At 45.4% G+C, this 17,704-nt stretch overlaps 1 protein-coding gene across 1 annotated transcript; it reads left to right on the forward strand.

Moving 5' to 3' along the window:
* Nucleotides 1-16,161: 16,161 nt before the first annotated feature.
* On the forward strand, nucleotides 16,162-16,677 carry LOC120977541 (RING finger protein 224-like). The gene has a single exon (XM_040405530.1). The coding sequence runs from the start codon at nucleotides 16,162-16,164 to the stop codon at nucleotides 16,675-16,677; it is 516 nt and encodes a 171-aa protein (XP_040261464.1).
* The last annotated feature ends 1,027 nt before the right edge of the window (nucleotides 16,678-17,704 follow it).

Here is a 17,704-nt window from a genome sequence, read left to right on the forward strand (position 1 = left end):
ATATTCTTTACAGAGTGTGCCCCCTCCGGTATCAGCAGTAACTATATGCAGTTCAGTTATTTTCATTTGTTTCTGGGACAGCTGGGTGGCATTCCACATGGCCACCATTATAGGGTTGTCACCAGGCTCGGACTGGCCCACAGGGGTACAGGGGAATCCCCCGGTGGGCCCCTGAGCAAGGTGGGCCCCTAGTCTCCCACCCCCTGCACAAGTGGCACATAACACATTAGATTTAGTGCACTACATACATATATTCAATGTACAGCACCTGAACCAGCTTATTTTAATATAAAAAACTTGTTAGATATTTATTATATTTGAATGTATCCGTACGGTGGGCCCTAGGTACCCCAGTCCGACACTGGTTGTCACCAATGCCCAGTGATACAGGTAACTAAACCAATTAATACAGGCTTTTCAGAAAAGAAAAAAGATCTATAAATTATATCTATCATTTGTCTATACTTATTCCTAATAAATAAAAAAAATCAACCCCAAAAACATCAAGCTTCCAATGACTTCTATATAAGAAGGGAGATCAGTGAGGCCTTCCTGCCACCAGTGTGAATCTATGACATGCCGCTGCCCTCTAGTGGTGAGGAGTTGTTCAGCATAGCCCCATTCTCCCGTTTTATTTCCTCGCCACCGCACACGAGTCATAACTTTCTGACATTTCCGTTCACATAGCTGTAGAAGGGCTTGGTTTTTGCGGAACAAGTTGTACTTTCTAACGGCGCCATTTACTATTCCATACTATGTGTTGGGAAGATGGAATAAAACTATTAACCGGGTGGAATTGGAAACAAAAATGCAATGGCGCCATTGTTTAACGGGTTTGTTTTTTATGTTGTTCGCTGTGCAGTAAAATTGACACATTACCTGTATTGTGCGATTACAGAGATGCCACATTTATAGTAGTTTTTTATGTTTCAATATTTTTTAAAAATAGATTTTTAATATTTTTTTTTTACTTTTGTTAACTTTATTTTTACCCTCCCCCCTAATTTGCGGTGTTCCTATTAGTAGGAACTTTACTATGGTAGGCATGACCAAGCTCCCAAGCTAATACCGCCCTCTACTGGTGACTACAGTAAGCGCACCACTGACCTATCTCCATAATGGTCCCCAAACAATCTACTCAAATCTGTATTCAGAGAGTCAGCCATTTTTCGATCCCTCCCTTACCCACTCCTCCAACTATCACATACTCGCCTTGCAAGTCACGTACGTGCCCTATCTGGTCTGTGTGCTTATGGCATACTATGAAATTTTACCATATTATTATGGTAGTGTATTGCGGGATGTTTGGCATTGTGTGGAGCTACCATTTCAGCACTCCACTCACCTTTGTCCATTATAGGTCCTTTTACATGGGACGACAAAGCAGATTATCGGTCCTGACAATCTGCTGCTCGCTGGTGGAGGAGACACATTTACGTGCAGCGATCTCTTCCACAGTATGGGGAGGAGAGATCGCTAATACCATCGCTCGTCTCTATACTGACTCATGGATTAGACAGCATGATCTGCTGCCAGTAAACAATAATTTTTACGTGCACACAAACGATTCTATTACCCGACGGACATACACCGCCAGATAACTGATAACGAGTGTTCCTATGAACGCTCGTTAGTGATTATTAGTGTGGATCGAGCATGCTCGGCACATTGCGGTGTTCGGCCGAATACTGCGTGATGCTCGAGTCTCCTCCCTGCACGTGCAGGTAAGTACTGCCACTCACTGTAATGCCGTAGCCATGTTGGTTACTGGCATTACAGTGATTGGCTGGCCGAAACGCGCCATCGGGTGCTATATAGCACCCGATGACACGTGGTTCGGCTCAGTGTTAGTCAGGGAGAGCTGTGCTGTAGAAGGGACAGATAGTGTAGGGAATTAATTCAATTGAATTTAATTTTTTTGTTAGGCAGGGTTGGTGTTATTAAGGACTATTGTGTCTGGAAGCAATATATATTATTAGTGCAACCTGCGCTAAATAGCTTGCAATTGTTTGGCCGCTGCAGACAGTGACACAACCTCTGCTACATCTCCTGTGTAACGTTCGCACAGCCTAAAAATATCTGTGACATCCAGTTTACTTTTTCCTTAGACTGTGTCCGCTGCGGACAGTTACATTACCTGCACTACATCTCCTGTAAAACGTTTGCGCATCCTTAAAATATCTGAGACATCCAGTGTACTCTTTCCGTAGACGCTGCGGACAGCGACATTATTTGCGCTACATCTCCTGTTTAACGTGTGCGCATACTAAAAATAGCTGTGACATCCAGTGTACTTTTTCCGTAGACGGTGTCCGCTGCGGACAGTGACATTACCTGTGCTACATCTCCTGTATAACGTTTGCGCATCCTAAAAATATCTGTGATATCCAGTGTACTTATTCGGTAGACGCTGCGGACAGTGACATTACCTGCGCTACATCTCCTGTATAACGTTTCCGCATCCCAAATATCAGTGACATTGACTGTATTTTTTTCTTAGCCGCTGGTTACAGCAGCGACATTACCTGCGCTACATCTCCTGTATAACGTTAGCTGACATTACCTGCGCTATATCTCCTGTATAAAGTTTGCACATCCTAAATATCACTTACAAAACCTGCACTACTGTACGTAAGACATACTTTCAAGCATATATACCATTTAATATGCAGAAGGCGAGCAGAGCAGTAAGGGACGGGGAAGTGGCCATGCTGCTGATGGTGCACGCAGAGGCCGTGCCCCTGGGCGCGGTGAAACTGTGCCTGCTGCCAGAGTACAAGAAACACACTCATCCACGATACCTAGCTTCATGTCCCAGTTTGCAGGGCGGCGCAGGACACCACTCTCTAAGTCAGACCAGTGCGACCAGGTGGTCGGTTGGATTGCAGCAGATAATGCTTCCAGTCGGTTAAGCACCATCCTGTCTTCCAGAAAGTCCAGTCTCAGTAGCCAAGAGTCTGGTCAACAGAATCCTCACCCTGATCCTCCTTCCTCCCACCATGGAGAGTCTTGCCAAACAAGTGATCCCACACTCGGATATTCCGAGGAGCTCTTTTCATCTCCATTCCTTGATTTAGGCCTCTCGCCAAGCCCGCTTGAAGAGGAACATGAGGAGAACGTGTGCACTGATGCCCAAACTCTTGAGCATCCACAGTCAAAAGAAGATGACGGTGGGGAATGGCAATTAGCGTTTAACGAGGTGGATGATGAGACACAGTTGCCAATAAGTCATCGGCAACTAGTGTCTCAAGAGGTTGAGGAAGAGGATGAGACACAGTTGTCAATAAGTGAGGTTGTTGTTTGGTCAACAAGTCAGGAGGATGACCAGAGTGAGGAAGTGGAAGAGGAGGTGGTGGACAATGAAAATCACTGACACAACCTGGGAAGCGAGGACAGCAGTACAGAGGGTGAGGGATCCGCAGCACTGCAACAGGCTCTAAGAGGCAGTGGGGTGGCAAAAGGGAGAAGGCGGGCCACACCAAACAGGCCCGCAGGCCCCTACTTCCATCAGGATTTCCGCCACCACCTACATTAGTGGCTGCAACTCCCCCCTTCTCCTCCTCCACTTCCACATCTAAATTCTCATTTTGCAGCACCAGTCAGTAGCTGGAAGCAGTGTAGCACTGCAGTGGGGAAGCGGCAACAGGCCGTGCTGAAACTAATTTGCTTAAGTGACAAACTCAATTTGCCGAGCTACTGGTGAAGGTGCGCCACGTGTGTGCCCATTTCTGAAAGTCATCTACAGCTGCCACCAGTTTGGCAACGCTGCAGCAGTGCTTGCAACTGCCAGCTCACCGACTGTTGTGTGACGTGAGCACGCTCTGGAACTCCTCGCTCCACATGTTGGCCAGGCTTTGTGAGCAGCAGAAGGCAGTAGTGGAATACCAGCTGCAACATGGTTGTCGCCTATCCAGTCAGCTTCCGCTCTTCACAGGCGAGAAGTGGGCATGGATGCCGCTGTTATCAGCGTAACCATCCCACTTCTGTGTCTACTCAAACGCTCGCTGCTCACAATGAAGGCGGACGCTTTGCATTTGGAAGAGGTGGAAATGGGGGAAGACAGTACACAGGGTGATAGCCAGACCACCCTCCGTCCGTCTTCTCAGCGCAAATTGGATGATGATGATGACGAGGACCAGGAGACAGTTGTCTACGCTACAGAGGGTATTATCCACAGCAGGTTTATTCCATCCGTTCAGCGTGGATGGGCCGAAGAGGATGAGGAGATTGAGAGTGATCCTCCTGATGAGGACAGCGAAGTCTTGTCTGTTGGGACTCTGGCACACATGGCTGACTTTAGGTTAGGCTGCCTTTCCCATGACCCTTGCGTTATACGCATTTTGGCCAACACCGATTACTGGTTGTTCACCCTTCTCCACCCCCCGCTACAAAGAGAACTTCTCATCTCTCATTCCTTTGGTGGAGAGGAAGAGCAAAATGGTGTAATACCGGAAGGTCCTTGTGGAAAAATTGCTCCAAAAATTTCCAGCTAACAATGCTGGCAGCAGAGTACGTAGTTCCTTGGGTAACCGAGGAGAGGAGACGAGGGGAACACAAAGCAGTTCCAACAGAGGCAGGGCAACACTCTCCAAGGCCTAGGACAGTTTCATGACACCCTGCCAGCACCCTAACCCTGATGCACGGCCTAGTGTCACAAGGAGGGGAAAGTTTTGGAAGATGGTGAAGGAGTACGTAGCAGACCGTGTCCTCCTTGATCCCTCTGTGCCTTACAACTACTGGGTGTCCAAGCTGGACACGTGGCATGAATTGGCGCTCTACACCTTGAAGGTGCTGGCCTGCCCTGCCGCCAGTGTTTTGTCTGAGCGGGTATTTATTGCTGCTGGGGACATTATAACAGATACGCGCATCCGCCTGTCAACTGAACATGCTGACAGGTTGACTCTTATCAAAATGAACAAGGCCTGGATTGCCCCTGACTTCTCTACTCCACCAGAGGAAAGCGGCCGAACATAAAGGCACTCTAAATGTGGCTTTTATGGTGTATTCATGTACCCCTTCCACCACAAAAAAGGGTATACGGTTAAATCTTCCTTTTCTCGTCTTCCTCCTCCATCATATCAACATGCTTATTAGGCTGCCCTCGCTCCTAATGTTTTAGAGGGTCTGATCAGCAGCAGACCCTTAACCATAATTTTTTCGATGGTCAGCTCGGCAGCAGGCCTTCGCCACTAATGTTTTAGATGGTCAGCTCAGCAGCAGGCCTTCGCCCCTAATGTTTTGTTCTAATGGTCTGTTCTGAGGTCTGATTAACATGAGGGTCTGAGCTGAGTCTGCTAAAAAAATATATTTTTTCTGATATTCTTTATCTAAAACCTAGGTGCGTCTTATGGGCAGGTGCGTCTTATAGGGTGAAAAATACAGTAGTACAGAGGGGGGCATTCAATATAATACTGAGGAGGCAAATATACAGAGAAGGTCACTCTATATAGTAAAAAGGGGGACATACTAAATACTACTGTCGGAAGGCATTCTATATACAGTCGTGGCCAAAAGTTTTGAGAATGACACAAATATTCGTTTTCACAAAGTTTGCTGCTAAACTGCTTTTAGATCTTTGATTCAGTTGTTTCTGTGATGTAGTGAAATATAATTACACGCACTTCATACGTTTCAAAGGCTTTTATCGACTATTACATGACATTTATGCAAAGAGTCAGTATTTGCAGTGTTGGCCCTTCTTTTTCAGGACCTCTGCAATCCGACTGGGCATGCTCTCAATCAACTTCTGGGCCAATTCCTGACTGATAGCAACCCATTCTTTCATAATCACTTCTTGGAGTTTGTCAGAATTAGTGGGTTTTTGTTTGTCCACCCGCCTCTTGAGGATTGACCACAAGTTCAGAGTTTCCAGGCCATGGACCCAAAATGTCAACGTTTTGGTCCCCGAGCCACTTAGTTATCACTTTTGCCTTATGGCACGGTGCTCCATCGTGCTGGAAAATGCATTGTTCTTCACCAAACTGTTGTTGGATTGTTGGAAGAAGTTGCTGTTGGAGGGTGTTTTGGTGCCATTCTTTATTCATGGCTGTGTTTTTGGGCAAAATTGTGAGAGTGAGCCCACTCCCTTGGATGAGAAGCAACCCCACACATGAATGGTCTCAGGATGCTTTACTGTTGGCATGACACAGGACTGATGGTAGCGCTCACCTTTTCTTCTCCGGACAAGCCTTTTTCCAGATGCCCCAAACAATCGGAAAGAGGCTTCATCGAAGAATATGACTTTGCCCCAGTCCTCAGCAGTCCATTCACCATACTTTCTGCAGAAGATCAATCTGTCCCTGATGGTTTTTTTGGAGAGAAGTGGCTTCTTTGCTGCCCTTCTTGACACCAGGCCATCTTCCAAAAGTCTTCGCCTCACTGTGCGTGCAGATGCGCTCACACCTGCCTGCTGCCATTCCTGAGCAAGCTCTGCACTGGTGGCACTCCGATCCCGCAGCTGAATCCTCTTTAGGACGCGATCCTGGCGCTTGCTGGACTTTCTTGGACGCCCTGAAGCCTTCTTAACAAGAACTGAACCTCTTTCCTTGAAGTTCTTGATGATCCTATAAATTGTTGATTGAGGTGCAATCTTAATAGCCACAATATCCTTGCCTGTGAAGCCATTTTTATGGAACACAATGATGGCTGCACGCGTTTCTTTGCAGGTCACCATGGTTAACAATGGAAGAACAATGATTTCAAGCATCACCCTCCTTTTAACATGTCAAGTCTGCCATTTTAACCCAATCAGCCTGACATAATGATCTCCAGCCTTGTGCTCGTCAACATTCTCACCTGAGTTAACAAGACGATTACTGAAAAGATCTCAGCAGGTCCTTTAATGACAGCAATGAAATGCAGTGGAAAGGTTTTTTGGGGATTAAGTTAATTTTCATGGCAAAGAAGGACTATGCAATTCATCTGATCACTCTTCATAACATTCTGGAGTATATGCAAATTGCTATTATAAAAACTTAAGCAGCAACTTTTCCAATATTTATGTAATTCTCAAAACTTTTGGCCACGACTGTACTGTATATACTATCAACACAGAGAGGGCATTATACTACAGGGGTGGAGCATCATACATGGGGCATTATAATACAGGTGACATTATACATATGGGCACTACAGGGGGCAACTGCAGTGGGGCTTTATAAATACTGGGGCCGCTATAGGAGGCATTGTAACTAATGTGGGCTCTATAGGGGTGCCTTATAGATCAGCCTTATTATTACTGGGTGCTCTAAAAGGGTGCCTTATAGAGTGCCTTGTTACTGTCAAGGGCATTATAGGGGGACCTTATTTCTACTAGGGGGCATTATTAATATTGGGCGCACTTTGAGGCTATTATTATTGGGCACAATATATAGGGCACTACTATTGTGGGCAGTCTGGGAGCATTATTACTATAGGGGTACTATCTGTATGGCACTGTTGTTTTTGCAGTATAGTATTTGAGGGCATTGGGGAGCACAGCAGTCACAGTATTGGGGTAGCGGGCAAGATAGGGAAGGATGACAGAAAAGTGATGAATCTAAGATAAGGTGCCTGTTGTTCATCATGGTGGTCTGGTCCAAATGGCGAAGATGAGGAAAGAGAACATCTACATCAGAGGAGACGTCACTGGATGTAAGAGGGTATGTGGGGCTGTATTACCTTGTTTCACTGTATGTAACATCCATCCAAATATCTTTTTAACAGTAGGGTCGGGGGAGGGTTTGGATTGAGAATTTCAATTTCAATATTAACAATGTATTAGTTACAAAAATGGTGCTTTATATTTGTGTGGGGGGGAAGGGGGCAATACAGATTTTGCCCATGATTTCTATGCACGCCCCTGACTACAGATTGGAGTTTCCAGGAAGTTCTAATCGCTAGAAATCTCAGTTGAGCCAATGCTGATCGTTTACTGAATCTGCAGGTCCACATGTAGGCTCAATTATATACAATCCTGATCAACCCCTGCAAACAGCCTAAAATAACAAGCAAATGGATATATTCACCTGTTTTCTCTTCTGCTTCTTCCTGCGCTGCTCTCCTGTCTGCATCGCTGCTGACCGTCATCATTACATTCTGTGCACATCTCTTAATCCAGAAGAGAACTGGACAAGTGCCAGGCTATCAAATGCCCTGAATTATCATCTGATAATAGGCTGATATATATATATATATATATATGTATGTATATATATATATATATATGATACTAGTAGCAGAGCCTCCAGCCCACATAATTTCCTGATAACAATTCTGCTGCTGTCACTTTAAGTATTAGGTTGTCACGGAGACCAGAATCACTAAATGTATCAATATCTACATCCTGACTGCCATTGACACAGGTTATGTTTTGGATCCACATAACGTTTCCTTGACATCGCAGCACCAGAAATCAGAAGGAAACATGTTGTCAGATTCTCTCAGTAGTGCAGCCTCAGGCTTCAGGCCCGTAACTTCAATTGATCATATCTCAGCATGGAATGAAGATATTACCAGCCAGTTTTCATAGAATCAGTATATGCCTTAGGGCCTAATATAAGTTTCACAGACCCAAGATTAGTCACAGATTGGTGGAAGAAGCGCTGATTAAGCAGTAGCATAGTCAAGAAAGGAGCCAAGGCTCCTCAGGACAGCAGTCCGGATGTGACAGGCCAGAGGACAAGATGGAGCATACTCAGAAATGGAGCCACGAAGGAGTAGAGCACTCTGTACCGGGGCAAGAGTCATCTAGGAGGCCGAGGTCAGGATCAGGATCATTCAGGAGTCAAAATCTAGAGCTAGGAAAGGGCAAGACCCCCAATCAGTAGTGATGAGCGGCAGGGGCAATATTCAAATTTTTCAATCGCCGTATATTCGCAAATTCGAGAATTCGTTATCTCAGTCATTATTTTCTTGATTGCGTAAATCGGCAATTGAAAAATTCACGATAAAAATTTGCACACAGGCGCGCGCGTTCACAGGATCGGAAGGTAAGCGAGTGGATCTCCAGCCTGCCAGCGGCGATCGTTCGCTGGCAGGCTGGAGATGTGTTTTTTTTAACCCCTAACAGGTATATTAGACGCTGTTTTGATAACAGCGTCTAATATACCTGCTACCTGGTCCTCTGGTGGTCCCCTTTGTTTGGATCGACCACCAGAGGACACAGGTAGCTCAGTAAAGTAGCACCAAACACCACTACACTACACTACACCCCCCCCCCCCGTCACTTATTAACCCCTTATTAGCCCCTGATCACCCCATATAGACTGCCTGATCACCCCCCTGTCATTGATTACCCCCCTGTAAAGCTCCATTCAGACGTCCGCATGATTTTTACAGATCCACTGATAGATGAATCGGATCCGCAAAACGCATACGGACATCTGAATGGAGCCTTACAGGGGGGTGATCAATGACTGTGGTGATCACCCCATATAGACTCCCTGATCACCCCCCTGTCATTGATTACCCCCCTGTCATTGATCACCCCCCTGTAAAGCTCCATTCAGACGTCCGCATGATTTTTACGGATCCACTGATAGATGGATCAGATCCGCAAAACGCATACGGACGTCTGAATGGAGCCTTACAGGGGAGTGATCAATGACTGTGGTGATCACCCCATATAGACTCCCTGATCACCCCCCTGTCATTGATTACCCCCCTGTCATTGATCACCCCCCTGTAAAGCTCCATTCAGACGTCCGCATGATTTTTACGGATCCACTGATAGATGGATCGGATCCGCAAAACGCATACGGACGTCTGAATGGAGCCTTACAGGGGCGTGATCAATGACTGTGGTGATCACCCCATATAGACTCCCTGATCACCCCCCTGTCATTGATTACCCCCCTGTCATTGATCACCCCCCTGTAAAGCTCCATTCAGACGTCCGCATGATTTTTACGGATCCACTGATAGATGGATCAGATCCGCAAAACGCATACGGACGTCTGAATGGAGCCTTACAGGGGAGTGATCAATGACTGTGGTGATCACCCCATATAGACTCCCTGATCACCCCCCTGTCATTGATTACCCCCCTGTCATTGATCACCCCCCTGTAAAGCTCCATTCAGACGTCCGCATGATTTTTACGGATCCACTGATAGATGGATCGGATCCGCAAAACGCATACGGACGTCTGAATGGAGCCTTACAGGGGCGTGATCAATGACTGTGGTGATCACCCCATATAGACTCCCTGATCACCCCCCTGTCATTGATTACCCCCCTGTCATTGATCACCCCCCTGTAAAGCTCCATTCAGACGTCCGCATGATTTTTACGGATCCACTGATAGATGGATCAGATCCGCAAAACGCATACGGACGTCTAAATGGAGCCTTACAGGGGCGTGATCAATGACTGTGGTGATCACCCCATATAGACTCCCTGATCACCCCCCTGTAAAGCTCCATTCAGACGTCCGCATGATTTTTACGGATCCACTGATAGATGGATCGGATCCGCAAAACACATACAGGCGTCTCCCTGGAGCCTTCCAGGGGGGGTGATCACCCCATATAGACTCCCTGATCACCCCCCTGTCATTGATCACCCCCCCTGTCAGGCTGCATTCAGATGTCCGTATGATTTTTACGGATCCACGGATACATGGATCGGATCCGCAAAACACATACGGACATCTGAATGGAGCCTTATAGGGGGGTGATCAATGACAGGGGGGTGATCACCCCATATAGACTCCCTGATCACCCCCTGTCATTGATCACCCCCCTGTCATTGATCACCCCTCTGTAAGGCTCCATTCAGACATTTTAGTTAGCGGAAATTTTTTTTTTTTTCTTACAAAGTCTCATATTCCACTAACTTGTGTCAAAAAATTAAATCTCACATGAACTCACCATACCCCTCACGGAATCCAAATGCGTAAATTTTTTTAGACATTTATATTCCAGACTTCTTCTCACGCTTTAGGGCCCCTAGAATGCCAGGGCAGTATAAATACCCCACATGTGACCCCATTTCGGAAAGAAGACACCCCCAGGTATTCCGTGAGGGGCATATTGAGTCCATGAAAGATTGAAATGTTTGTCCCAAGTTAGCGGAAAGGGAGACTTTGTGAGAAAAAAATAAATAAAATCAATTTCCGCTAACTTGTGCCAAAAAAAAAAAAATTCTATGAACTCGCCATGCCCCTCATTGAATACCTTGGGGTGTCTTCTTTCCAAAATGGGGTCACATGTGGGGTATTTTAGGGGCCCTAAAGCGTGAGAAGAAGTCTGGGATCCAAATGTCTAAAAATGCCCTCATAAAAGGAATGTGGGCCCCTTTGCGCATCTAGGCTGCAAAAAAGTGTCACACATCTGGTATCGCCGTACTCAGGAGAAGATGGGCAATGTGTTTTGGGGTGCCATTTTACATATACCCATGCTGGGTGAGAAATATCTTGGTCAAATGCCAACTTTGTATAAAAAAATGGGAAAAGTTGTCTTTTGCCGAGATATTTCTCTCACCCAGCATGGGTATATGTAAAAAGACACCCCAAAGCACATTGCCCAACTTCTCCTGAATACGGCGATACCACATGTGTGACACTTTTTTGCAGCCTAGGTGGGCAAAGGGGCCCACATTCCAAAGAGCACCTTTAGGATTTCACAGGTCATTTACCTACTTACCACACATTAGGGCCCCTGGAAAATGCCAGATATTTATCTCACCCAGCATGGGTATATGTAAAATGACACCCCAAAACACATTCCCCAACTTCTCCTGAGTACGGAGATACCAGATGTGTGACACTTTTTTGCAGCCTAGGTGGGCAAAGGGGCCCACATTCCAAAGAGCACCTTTCGGATTTCACCGGTCATTTTTTACACATTTTGATTTCAAACTCCTTACCACACATTTGGGCCCCTAGAATGCCAGGGCAGTATAACTACCCCACAAGTGACCCCATTTTGGAAAGAAGACACCCCAAGGTATTCGCTGATGGGCATAGTGAGTTCATAGAAGTTTTTATTTTTTGTCACAAGTTAGTGGAATATGAGACTTTGTAAGAAAAAAAAATCAAAAAAAAAAAATCAGCATTTTCCACTAACTTGTGACAAAAAATAAAAAGTTCTATGAACTCACTATGCCCATCAGCAAATACCTTAGGGTGTCTACTTTCCGAAATGGGGTCATTTGTGGGGTGTTTGTACTGTCTGGCATTGTAGAACCTCAGGAAACATGACAGGTGCTCAGAAAGTCAGAGCTGCTTCAAAAAGCGGAAATTCACATTTTTGTACCATAGTTTGTAAACGCTATAACTTTTACCCAAACCATTTTTTTTTTATCAAAGACATGTAGAACAATAAATTTAGAGCAAAATTTATATATGGATGTCGTTTTTTTTGCTAAATTTTACAACTGAAAGTGAAAAATGTCATTTTTTTGCAAAAAAATCGTTAAATTTCGATTAATAACAAAAAAAGTAAAAATGCCAGCAGCAATGAAATACCACCAAATGAAAGCTCTATTAGTGAGAAGAAAAGGAGGTAAAATTCATTTGGGTGGTAAGTTGCATGACCGAGCAATAAACGGTGAAAGTAGTGTAGGTCAGAAGTGTAAAAAGTGGCCTGGTCTTTCAGGGTGTTTAAGCTAGGAGGGCTGAGGTGGTTAAAAAAAAAAATCTTGAATATTCCAAATTACGAATATACAGTATATCACTATATTCTAAAAATTCTCGAAGTGCCGATATCCGCAATAAAAATTCGCAATTCGAATATTCGGGATCAACACTATCAATCAGCAGGCAAAGCTGACTTTTGACCAACAAAACTTCTATTTTAACTTTTAGCAGTGAAGTTTTCTTCAGTTGGGGTGCAGGCGATGAGACCCGACGAAGGAACTCTATGCCGGAAGAAAAGAACGCAAGTGTGAAAGAGCCCTAAGCCAATAAAAAACCGAAGGGGCACCGCTCTCAGATGACCACATCTGCCACCTCGTTTTAGCAATCCGTCGGGATGTCAGCACCTGGACCCTCGACAATCAAAACTTCTGACATCTCACTATGACGTGTCATAATTTAGTCACCCTTTAAATAGGCGGCCAGGTCTGACTGGTCATCGGGAGGGCAGTATTCTATACTGTAGTATCAGGGCCCCCCATCTTCTTGTTGGGCCTGGAAAGGACTGCTACCCCTGAGATACATTGTAACTCTATGGAATGTCTTGTTACATTTACTTGTGGCATCTCTAGAGGGAGGAAGTAGCTAACTTCTCCTCCTACTTTGGCTTCACTAGAGCTCTCCAGAACTGCATCGGAGAACATATCTGTACGAGACTGACCATAAGATATGGAACTAATGGAGCATTTTGGGAGCAATTTTTGTAAAAATGTCTGGAAATGCACTGTGAAGAGCTCACTCATCTGCTGACGGAGCAGGAATGGTTAATAACGAGTCTTGAGAGGCGGAGATGTATATTGGGTTTCTGGAGCTTTTGTCAGGCTAAGCCCTAGGTAAGGCAGAGTCCATGGAGTGACACACTAGCTGACTGTCACCTGTAACCTGAGCCTGACATAATTACTCCAGTGATACAGGCAGCAGAAGCCCGGCCGGCACCTCACATAACATGGACCTTATTGGAAGCGCAACGTCGTCTTCATTCTCTTGGGACCTGGGTCGACCTTCGATAGTACGAAGATAGATATGTCGATAGCACCTTTGACCAGATGAAGTTCTCATGGATTCTTCACTTCAGTTCCTTTCCTTGATGACACGTTTTCCGTGTTCATCCTTCTTCATGTAACGAACAAGACCCATCCTGTCCACCTCTCGGAGGTCATGTATTATTTAAGAAGGCTCCTGCAGTCCGAGGTAAGAAGACCGCTCTGTTTGCTGAAGTATATTGATAGAATATAGGTAGGATGAGGCGTTGCACTGTACGATATATTGTTATAACAGGACAGTAGTGATGTTAACACTTATGCATTGCTGACCAGACATGGGGCAACTCTGTGGTCCAGGGTCACGGCCATTGACATGGTAGGGGATGGAAATAATTCTCATGAGGGATGTATCTAAAAAGAGGGACACTCAAAGTGGCTCCCTCTTGTGGTGTAGATTGTACAAACACACCCTGAAACCAACCCCCTCCCATGCTACAGCTGTAAAGTGGCAGACATAGGGGGAAGGGGATCACTGGAACCAGAAGCCCCAGTTGCATATTTCTGGGTGAAGGTGCCATAGTCCTCCAAAGTCATCACTGGAGGAGTTTTGGCCTTCACTAGTCTCAGCTTGGGGCCGTGAGCAGTCTCAGTCCATCCCTAATAAGCCATTTAAAATATATTTTTTCTCCAGTAATAACTGGGTATTCTGAGGGCATTCATTATAACTGATGTTAGATTATAAGAGGCAAGTTGTGATGTCATCATAGGAGTCAGAGAGTTTGATAAGCATATACAGTGCCTTGCAAAAGTATTCACCCCCCTTGACTTTTTTTGTATTTTGTTACATTACAGCCTTAACTTCTATGTTTTGTTAATCTGAATTTTAGGTGATGGATCAGAACACAATAGTCTAAGTCGGTGAAGTGAAATGACAAAAATATATATATAAATAAAGCTATTGTTCAGAAATAGAAAACTGGCCTGTGCGTATGTATTCACCCCCTTTGCTAGGAAGCCCATAAAATGCTCTGGTGCAACCAATTACCTTCAGAAGTCACATAATTAGTGAAATGATGTCCACCTGTGTGCAATCTAAGTGTCACATGACCTGTCATTACATATACACTCCTTTTTTGAAAGGCCCCAGAGGCTGCAACACCGAAGCAAGAGGCATCACTAGCCAAACACTGCCATGGAGACCAAGGAACTCTCCAAACAAGTAAGAGACAATGTTGTTGAGAAGTACAAGTCAGGGTTAGGTTATAAAAAAAATATCCAAATCTTTGATGATCCCCAGGAGCACCATCAAATCTATCATAACCAAATGGAAAGAACACTCCAACAACAGCAAACCTGCCAAGAGACGGCCGCCCACCAAAACTCACGGACCGGGCAAAGGAGGGCATTAATCAGAGAGGCAGCACAGAGACCTGAGGTAACCCTGGAGGAGCTGCAGAGTTCCACAGCAGAGACTGGAGTATCTGTACAGAGGACGACGATAAGCTGTACGCTCCATAGAGTTGGGCTTTATGGCAGAGTGGCCAGAAGAAAGCCGTAACAAAAAGGCTCGTTGTGAGTTTGTGAAAAGGTCTGTGGGAGACTCCCAAAATGTATGGAGGAAGGGGCTCTGGTCTGATGAGACTAAAATTGAACTTTTCGGCCATGAAAGAAAACGCTATGTCTGGCGCAAACCCAACACATCATATCACCCAAAGAACACCATCCCCACAGTGAGACATGGTGGTGGCGGCATCATGCTGGGGGGACTGGGAAACTGGTCAGAGCTGAGGGAAAGATGGATGGTGCTAAATACAGGGATATTCTTGAGCAAAACCTGTCCCACTCTGTGCGTGATCTGATGCCAGGACGGAGGCTCACCTTCCAGCAGGACAATGTCCCCAAACACACGGCTGAAGCAACACTTGAGTGGTTTAAGGGGAAACATGTAAATGTGTTGGAATGACCGAGTCACAGCCCAGATCGCAATCCAATAGAAAATCTGTAGTCAGACGTAAAGATTGCTGTTCACAAGTGCAGACATCTGACCTGAAGGAGCCGGAGCAGTTCTGCAAGAAGGAATGAGCAAAAATCCCAGTGGTAAGATGTGGCGACTGCTCATAGAGACTTATCCAAAGCGACTTGGAGCTGTGATTGCCGCAAAAGACGGCTCTACAAAGTATTGACTTTAGGGGGGTGAATAGTTCTGCACATTGACTTTTTCTGTTATTTTGTCCTATTTGTTGTTTGCTTTTGGGTGAATACTTTTGCAAGGCACTGTACATCTTTCCTTAATATTCATCTTAAAGCATCACAGCAGGTGGTAAAGCAAGATGTTTCTTTTACCTGTGTGTTACGGTGTGCTGACATCTGGTGGCCAGCATGTGAAGTGCAGGATTGTAATGTTGCGCGTTATCAGATTATCATGTACTTCTGTCCTGGATTTCCAGAATTTTTGGATTATCAGAGGCAGGATTAGTCATTTTCTTTTATGTTTGTTCCTCTATAGTATTTATTTTTTTTTTTTTCAGACTGGTAATTTTACCTTCTTTCACCAGGTCGAACATGTATCACAGTAACAATAATCCCGAATGTGCTGACAAAACTGATTCCGGTGTCATCGGAAATGTGGCAGCTGAGGAGGAAGAGAAAAGGAACAGCTGTAAAATGGACTGCATCATCTGCTTCTCCAGCTATAATCTGTCCAGCCGGCTGCCCCGGAGGCTGTACTGTGGCCACACGTTCTGCCAGGCTTGTATCAGGAAGCTCGACCTGGTGACCAACGAGCAAAGATGGATCCCATGTCCGCAGTGCCGCCAGAACACTCCAACTCCCCGGAGAGGGGTGGCCATGCTGGATCTAGACCTTACCGCATTCCTAGCAGTCAAATCAGAAAAAGACAGTCCCCGGTCGGCCAGTAAGGCTTTAGATTCGGACTCTGAACTCAAAGTATTTGCAAAAAACGTGCCTGTCAGCCGACAACCAACGGGCAACTTCCAAGAGTCGGTTTCTGAGCCACGATTTCCCAGAAGGATTTGCTGTAAGAACTGGTTCTGCTGCTCGTGCTGCGCTTGTATTTGACAGAATACAATATTCCAATCCTGGCGGCCGAGAATTTGACGCTAGAGACGTACGAAATATTTCTCAACGCAACACATCATCCTTTCCCAGATGTCAACAACTCCAACCATTTCCTTTTCTCTTCCAAACCTTGGAACACGGCTTAGCATTTATGGCAAAAATTATTAATTCACTTGCAAATAATAATGGTCTACAGCATCATTTTTTTGCGCCGTCATCCCAAAAAGTTTTTTTCTTCTTCTTTCCATTTGTGTTGTATTTTAATAAAACCTGTATCATCGGCCAATAAACTGTGAGATGATTCATTTGACCCAGGACGGCCAGGATAAGGACGGCCATTGCTAGTATTCTACTGACCCTGGGGGTGGCCCCTTTCTAGGGTCTTAAAGGAACACTCTAGGGAAAGCTGATACTCTAATGAAGGGCGTAAGGACTTGAAGTGTCAAAGAACACTGAGCAGAGGAGTCATGCAATTTCCCCCACTGGCCACATCACCTTTTCGTGGAGTGTTCGTGGTACTATTCTTACAGATTGTAATAAAGTTTAGAATATTAGATGAATATTAGATGTGTAATCGTGCGGCATAATTAGCAGTGGCTGTGTCAAAAATGTTCTGCCTAGTTACCTGGACCTTGTTAATGTGCTTCTATATGTAAGACATACTGTATGTAAGTTAATCTACACCATGACCACTGGAGGGCGCCAAAGTTCATAAAATATAAATGGCACCAGGACGCATTGCAACCAACTGCACAGGGATGCACTGGCCTGTGGCCTGCTTCACAGACTGAGGCATGGAGCAGCACTCAGGTCATACCTCCGAACCGTCCCGGATCCGGCAGGACAGTCCTGGATTGCAGTGGCTGTCCTAGTACGGGGGAGCTATGTCCCGCTTTTAGCAGCTGTCCCTACGTCCATAGGAAGCAGAGACAGCTGCCTGTATTATGATGAAGCAGACAGGCGGCATCAGCTCCCTGCTTCATCATCCTAACCCCTTGCTGGCTCTCCACACATCTTGTCTGTTTGG

This window comes from Bufo bufo, chromosome 8 (genome assembly GCF_905171765.1).
Source record: "Bufo bufo chromosome 8, aBufBuf1.1, whole genome shotgun sequence".
Classification (NCBI taxonomy): domain Eukaryota; kingdom Metazoa; phylum Chordata; class Amphibia; order Anura; family Bufonidae; genus Bufo; species Bufo bufo.